Raw genomic sequence first — 8106 nt, 5'->3', positions numbered from 1 at the left:
CTCTGCCTTCCCTTGCAGACTGACCTTGGGCCCTGCCCCTGGACAAGACCAAGGCTTGACTAGACTGCCTTTGAGCCTCCTTCCCTCGTTTTAAGAGAACACGGAGGGAGGGAGGATTTATGTCTGAAAGCCTGCACTTCCCATCTTAAGCACCGCACATGGAATCTGTGCTAATGAGGCATTTAGATTGAGAAGCATGACATTTCTAACCAGACGTTTCTCCTCCTCTGGGACATCATTTCCTGATTTGCATACCCCATATAACTTTATAAATTCTGCCTACATATCTGGTGGGGGAACGCCTTGCCTCCTCCAATCACAAAACCAGCTCTGTCAAAGTCTCAGCTCTGGAGAACTCGGACCTCCCCAGGCTTAGTGCATCGTTGTGTGAAGTAGAGAAGTATACTTCCAACTTGACACGGGTGGCGTGGCATCCAGCGAAGTTAACTGGTCCAAGAGTCAGAAGGGCAGGCTTCCAGTCTCAAGAGGGCCATGAACTTGCGTCAGGGACCTGGCTGATCACTTGGTTGGCCCCCATCTGCTTGACTGCGGTGACACCAGTGCTCACCCTTTGTCAGCAGCGTCCCTGACCACATGGGGCCACCACGAGTCAGAACTGGTGACGATCATGGAGTGGAGTGCTTTGGTTCAGTAGATGCCGGTAGCAATCAACTCCACCCTCTTCCCCGGTTTTGAGAACCAAAATTATCCTCTGACACTGTCAAAGCTCACCTAAGGAGCCAAATCTCGCCTGACTGAGGCCGCAGTCTTAGCCAGACCTTATAGCTGATTCAGCACGTGGTTTTGTACTTATTTTTGTAAATCATTTTATTGGGGGCCCTTACAGCTCTTATAACAATCCATACATCCAGGGTGTCCAGCACATTTGTACATATGTTGCCATCATCCTTTTCAAAATGTTCTTTCTACTTGAGTCCTTGGTATCAGTTCATTTCCCCCCTCCTTCCTTCATGAACCCTTGATAATTTATAAATTATTGTTATTTTCATATCTGACACTGACTGCTACCTCCCTTCACCCACATTTCTGTTGTCCATCCCTCTGGGGGGAGGGTTCGGTATACGTCGATTGATCTGTTCCCCATTCCTTCCTCTGTGCCTTTTTTTTTTTTAACTAAAGAGAAAATTAATTGCTTTAGGCAGCAAAAGAAAGCTGACTTAAACAGTGTTTTGTTATTTCTGAATTTCTTTTCAGATTCAAATTGTTATTTTTCCCCCTCCCTCTCCCGATAGTTCCCTTCTCTAAAAATCACACCTGTCACTTGAAGTTACTTCTTACTGCAGCCACCCGCCACCTGAGCTGCCTGTGTTTTGTCCCAATGGCAGGCTTCAAGTGTACTCCGTCTCTTGCCAGTGGGAAGTAACAGTGACTTGTGCCCTCTCTGTAGTAATCCCCGGGCTCCATCCTCAAGGGTGGGGCCCCATTCCATGGACCGTGTGCTCCCAGCACCTAGTTGTCATGGCATTAGCTGCTCCAGACTCATGACGGCCCCATGCAGAATGGAATGACTCACTGGGCCATCCCCAGCAGTAGTTGAGGACCAGGACCTGGTGACAGGTGGGGGGGGGGCGTTAGAGACTGATTTTCAGGGCCAGGTGGCCAAGCCTTCCTTCCCAACCCACCTAGGATGCTCTGCTGACTCCCATTCAGCATCACAGAGCACCCAAGGCTCCTCTGACAGATGGGTGGTGGTGGGCATGCTTGGATTGACCAGGACTTGAACTCCAGTCTCCAGCACAAAAGGCGAGAGTTCTACTGCTGAGCCTCTGGTGCTTCGTGGGAAGAAACCAGCACCTACGTGTTTAAGGCAGCAGAGGAGCAGGTGTTAGGAAGAACTGAGTGGATGGGGGAAGAGTTCTGTGAAGTACTTGGTCGTGAACACTGTTTAATAGTGTTAAGAGCAACTCCTATTTGTTTTGAGCAGCGGTTCTCAACCTGTGGGTAGCGACCCCTTTGGGGGAACGAAGGACCCTTTCACAGCGGTGGCACATTCAAAGCAGTAGCAAAATTAGAGTTATGACGTACAATGAAAAATAATTTTTCGATTGGGTGGTCACCACTACATGAGCAATGGTATGAAAGGGTCATGGCATTAGGAAAGTTGAGAACCACTGCCGTAGAGGAAAAAAGAAATATTGGTAGAGTAGAAGGGCAGCAAACGAGCGGTAGCCCACAAAAAGATGGATTAGCACAGTGGCTGCAACAATGAGCATAAGCAAGGAACCACTGTGAGGCTGGCACAAGACGGGCAGCATTTCATGGTATTGTGCACGGAGTTGCTATGAGCCAACTCGACAGTGCCTAAAACCATAATTACATGACTAACAATATGACGAAGTAGATCTTTGAATGTAATTTTATTGGGGTTCTCTTGGTACATACGTTGCCATCATCATTTTCAAAATATGTTCTTTCTGTTTGAGCCCTTGGCATCAGCTCCTCTTTTCCCCCTCCCTCCTCCAGATTTAGAAAATTCTTTATTTCATTCCCCTTCCCATTTCCCCTTTCCAGCAAAGCCTGGTTCTTCGACATGTACCGTTTTAACGACATTAATCATTATGTCTTATGAATTTAATCTTTGGCTATTAGTTTTAAGTAGGCTTTCAGTAATATCTGAATATAGTATATTCTATAAAATACTATAGTATATACACGATAGAACAGTATATTCTATAGCATAGTATCGTGTATATATATACTACAGTATAGTATATAGAATCTAACCGTCAGCTTCAGCACAAGCACGAGACTTGCTTTTATTTATTTATTTTAATCATTTTATTGGGGCTTATACAATTCACCACAATACATAGATCAATTGTATAAAACACACCTATACATTTGTTGCCCTCTGAAGTAGATCTTAAGAGAAATTCCTCTTACTTTAGAGCAGCAGTTCTCAACCTGTGGGTCGTGACCCCTTTGGGGGGTTCAAATGACCCTGTCACAGGGGTGGCCCAATTGGGTCAGAGTCAGTACAGAGAAGTCTTCATTTTCCAGAGCCTTCCTGAGTCTTCTGGAATGCTGAAGGCTAGAGGAGGACTCTTACCTGCCTGGGGCTGCCCGCCCTTCTTTGCTGAACAAAGGAGAGCCTAAGCTACAGACGGCCCTGGATCGCCATTCCCTAGGATAAAACAAGCAAGCAAACACACAAACAAACAAATCCGTGGATCGCACTCAGTTTGTGCGTTCCCGGTGGGGTTTCTATGAGATGATGAATGTGGATTAAGCTTTCACTTCCCTTGGATCCACAATCAACACTCATGGAAGCAGCCGTCATGAAATCCAATGAGGGACCGCTTGGGGCAGGAGCCTTGGTTACGCACAGGGCTGCTTCCTGCCAGGTCAGCACGGTGAAACCATCAGCCACTCCTCCGGAGAAAGGCTGCCCTTTCCACTCCCTTCAAGAGTTACCGTCTTAGAGACGCATGGGGGCAGGTCGACCCTGTCCTGTAGGGTTGCTACGTGTGGGCATCAGCTCGTTGGCAGTGGTGGGTTTGGTTTGGGGGTGGATTGAGCAAATCTGCTATAAAATATCTCTTGAAAGTGTTCAGGAGCAAAGCTACCACTTGAAGGACTTCGGTGTGTCTGGTCTAAAGTCGCGGCATTCTGAGTTTCCTCGTCGTGCATGCCCAAACCGGACAAGGAGTCAGGAAGACCTGAGAGGACGTGGTGTATTTGAAAGGGTCTTGTTGAAGAGCATTGGACGGACTGAGGACTGCCAAGAAACCAAACCCATCTGCCCGAGAAGTACAGCTGGATTGTTCCTGGGAAATAGGGACGGAGAGACTTCACCTCCAGCACTTGGGACATGTGATCTGGAGAGACCGGTCTTGAGGAGGCCATCATGATGGGTGGATTAGGAGCCAGGGAAAAAGAGGAAGACCCTTCACCAGATAGATTGACCCAGCGACAGCAACGTGGAAGTGGAACTCAAGCATCAGAGTTGTGAGGATGGTGCCGGACCAGGCAGTGTTCTGTTCCATCGTCCATGAGGCTGCTATGAGTCGGAACCCACTGGATAGCTCTGAACCGAACCGCATGAACACAGCCTCACAGATGGGCCCTGCACTGCTTCTATTACATTCTCCCCTTTTGCTCTTTTCAACAAGACTGTCTCCCTGGTGCTGCCGTCATCTCTGTCCATGCCACACATTTTCCAAACATGCTACATCTGATGAGCACCCTTGGTTGGGAGGCCAGGCAGCCAAGCTTGCTAGAGAGAAATGTGAAGCAAGAGTTAAGTGGCTTGGGATGGATACTGTGGATGGGCTCTATGGACCGTGTGGCACCTGTCCTGGACACTCAGGAGGGCTTACAGCTGCCTGTGCTTGTCCACTTGGTTGGGTACTCAAGCAGCATAGAGTCCACGGGTGGATGGGATGTTCCCTTACCCCCTTCCTTGTCTAATTGCCACATCATGCCTCCCCTCCATGCTGAGCTGGAAGGTCCAGGAAACTGAGGCTATGTGTGCTGTCTTCCACTGTGAGCCCAGCCTGCCAGAGCCCCTGGCGATCCTGTTGTTGCTGTTAGCTGCCATTGAGGCCACCCCAACTCATGGCAACCCTGCCTAATGGAAGGAATCAATGCCAAGTGCTGGACCCTCCCGAGATGGGTTAGATGTGTTCTCACTCAAAGAGGCAGAGGAGATGGTGGGGACGACCTTCAAGTGAATGGCTTTACCATAAGTGAGTGGCTTTAATGAAGAGAAATGTAAACTCTCACAGCTTTTGAGGCTAGACGTCTCGATAGGAAGGTGTCCAATCTAGGGGGAGGCTCTTGGGAAGGAAGGTCCTGGCTCTTTTCCACTCTTGTTCCTTGGCTCCCGGGGGATTTCCATGCCCCGTGGCATGTGTCTTCCCTCATCTCTGCTTTCTTGCTCCATCTTTTTAAATCTAAGATGAAATTAACTTAAGATACACCCTTCACTAATACAGCCTCGTTAACATAACAAAGAAAACTCTCACTCTTTCTCTGTGGGGGGTGTGTGCGCACCACGCCCCCATGTGATTATAATCACAGAAATAGAGGTTAGCATTTACAACAGACTTTTAGGGACCCAATTTTATCCCTAACAGTGTCACTTTCCCCAAGCTATGAAGAGGGCTGTCTGAGTTACCTAGCGATAACATACACCATACGAGTGACCTAAAAATTATATTAATTTTGATGGTTGGAGAGACGAGATGTCTGAATTCAAAGTGTGGCTCTAGGGGGTCCTTCTCCGCCTCTTTCAGCCTCTTGTAGCCAGCGACGCTTGGTGTTCCTGGATTGATAACAGTGTCTGTCTTCACATGGCCTGTTCCCCTGTGTGTCTCTGTGGGTTTCCTGCTGTTTATTGCTCAGGCGTGATTGGGTTTAGGATCCACCCTACCCTCGCATGGACTCAATGAACAAAAGAAATCCCTAAGAAATTTCCAAAGAGGGTTCTTTGTAAAGGTTTGACGTTTTCCACGCATTTTTGGAGGAACACAATTCAGTCCATGACAAGAGCTAAAGCAATGAAGTATATTTTGCTTTATCTATAAAATACCATATCGTGAGTCAGAAGTGAATACTTTAGGCTATTAGAGGCAGGACCTTAAAAAAGCCAACGTCCTCATTCTGTGTCCACTCAGCCCCCCAAACACATTTATACAAATGCATGCACTGCAAGGTTCCGCAAAGACTCGAGCAATGAGCAGGAAAGCCCATTTCTCTGTGAAATCTTTATCACTGTGGTGATCGCATTATCCCAGGAGGAACCGCATCTGAAAGGAGGGATGGGATCTTCCCAAATGGTAACTACATGGGAACAACAACAAGGGGCACAGGTGCTGTGTTTCATTATTATTCCCATTGTCTGCTTTTGGAGAAGGGAGAGTCGGAGACGTGCGGGACTTGCCCCAAGGCCGCATGGTGAACAAGAGGCAGTGGTGGGGTTGGAATCTGGGTGGTTTGCAGACCTCGCGAACTGCTGCTCCTTCTGCTCCACCCATGTTGGGGGAGCGGTTGGTCATCCTGAACAAGCCTCATTGGCTCAAAGATATGTTCAACCCAAAGCCCAGCCCATGGGCAGTTCCACTGTGGGACACAGTCCAAATGCCCTGGCCTTTCAGCCTGAAATTACTCACCCAGGAAACCTCCGTGGGTGGACAGGGAACGACGACCTTGATTGTTGCTGTAGCTGTGATGCAGCAGGGAGGGGGCTTTCAAGGGCGGACATGGATTTTCTCACAGTGCTGGAGATGGGAAAGCCGAGCCAGGGTCCTGACCAGGTCATTTCCTCCATGTTGGTAGTTCAGGCTTATTTGGGGTCTTTGGCTTAGACCAGCGGTTCTCAACCTGTGGGTCATGACCCCTTTGGGGGTCGCATAACCCTTTCACAGGGGTCGTCCAATTCATAACAGTAGCAAGATTACAGTGAAGAAGTAGCAACAAAAATAATTTTAAGGTTGGGGGGTCACCACAACATGAGGAACTGTATTAAAGGGTCGTGGCATTAGGAAGGTTGAGAATCCCTGGCTTAGAGGATCCTCACGTGGTGTCTGTCTTCCCATGTTTGTGCCCCTGCAGACACACCTGTTCTCAAAAACCCAAAACAACTCACTGGCATTGAGTCAATGCTGACTCATAGCAACCCTCTGTGGGTTTCTGAGACTGTAACTGTCTTTCTCCTATGGAGCTGCTGGTGGTTTTGAACTGCCAACCACGCAGCTCACAACCCAACATGTAACCACGACACCACCAGGACTCTACACTGTATTGTTGCGTAGGGACCATATGTTCAACAGGACAAAACACCACCTGGGCTTGCATCGTCCTTACAATGGTGGCCACCTTTGAACCCACTGTTGCAGTCACTGAGTCAATCCATCTCATTGCGGGTCTTCTCTCTTTCATTGACCCTCCACTTTATCAAGCACGGTGTCCTTCTCCAGGGACTGCTCCCTCCTGATAACAGGCCCAAAGTGTGTGAGATGAAATCTCACCGTCCTCCTTTCCAAAGAAGAGCCTTCCGGCCCGTACCTCATCCAAGGCAGATTTGTTTATTCTCCTAGCAGTCGGGGTACCTTTCAGATATGTTGTTGGGCACCCCATTTTTCTCCAGTTTTTCCTGTTTGTTGTACAGCCTTTGCATGCGTATGAGGCGAGGGCAATACCATGGGTTGAGTGTGGAGCCCCTTAATGCGCCAAGTGGTATCATGGCTCTTTGACCCTTTGAAGAGGACATTTGCCCGGTGCAATGTGTCATTTCACGTCTTGACGCTGCTCTCATGGGTACTGATGGTGAATCCAAGCAAAATGAAATTCTGGAGAACATCCACCTTTCCTCCGTGTAGCTTGGCGTTGCTTATTGATCCGGCTGTGTGAAGTCTCACTTTCTGTTGGTTGAGGTGGGATCCACACTGAAAGCTGGAGTCTTTGAGCTCCACCAGGAAACGCGTCAGCTGCTCCCGACAGCAAGTCAGCAAGGTTGTGTCATCTGTGGGTCATGAGATGGTCATGAACCCTCCTCCAATCCCGGGGCTACAGCCGCCTGGTCCAGCTTCTCTGCTGATTGTCTCAGCATACAGATGGACTAAGTGTGGTGAGAGAGTACGACCCAGTCTCGATGCTGCTCCTGGTAGAACTCAGAAACGATGAGGTTTTTGACTCATCCTGCATTGGCATGACCTCCACTGATTCATTGCACTGCCCATCACAGCCCTGCTCTTTAAAATGATTCAAGAGCAAAAATAGCATCCTTTATCTAATCAAGAAAAGACTGGTCATTGGTGTGATGTCTTACCCTTCCCTCAGGTCAAGGCCGGCCCAGGAAGAACTTCCCTGGAGACGGTGGGCTGGGGGATAGTGTCAAAGCTGATGTCTTTCTACCCATGGAAACATTCATTTACAAGTACGGCTGTCACTCAGTGAGCATGTCATTTTATGCAAGATGACTCTCTTCACTCAAATCTAAGCCCTCCAGGAATGCCCAAGGCAGCATCGCTACAAGAATTGGAACAGGAGAAGGGGGAGTAGTGTGTGAAGAGACTGTACAGTTATTCTGAGAACCATGAGAGGCCAGAATGCAGCATCCACAGAACACTCTCCCTGAGAAGG

The 8106-nt window shown here is 48.5% G+C and overlaps 1 protein-coding gene across 1 annotated transcript in view; it reads left to right on the top strand.

The window, feature by feature from the left end:
• The window catches only part of SLC2A9 (solute carrier family 2 member 9), a 157189-nt gene that overhangs the window by 92035 nt on the left and 57048 nt on the right, over positions 1-8106 (top strand). The window contains exon 8 of the mRNA XM_004715138.2: positions 7804-7916. Coding sequence (XP_004715195.1) covers positions 7804-7916 — 113 coding nt within the window. The remainder of the gene's footprint in view (positions 1-7803; positions 7917-8106) is intronic.

This window comes from Echinops telfairi, unplaced genomic scaffold (assembly GCF_000313985.2).
Source record: "Echinops telfairi isolate 266 unplaced genomic scaffold, ASM31398v2 ScPeMD7_28;HRSCAF=97, whole genome shotgun sequence".
In the NCBI taxonomy this organism is placed as follows: Eukaryota; Metazoa; Chordata; class Mammalia; order Afrosoricida; family Tenrecidae; genus Echinops; species Echinops telfairi.
This window is presented reverse-complemented; position numbering and strand designations above follow the sequence as displayed.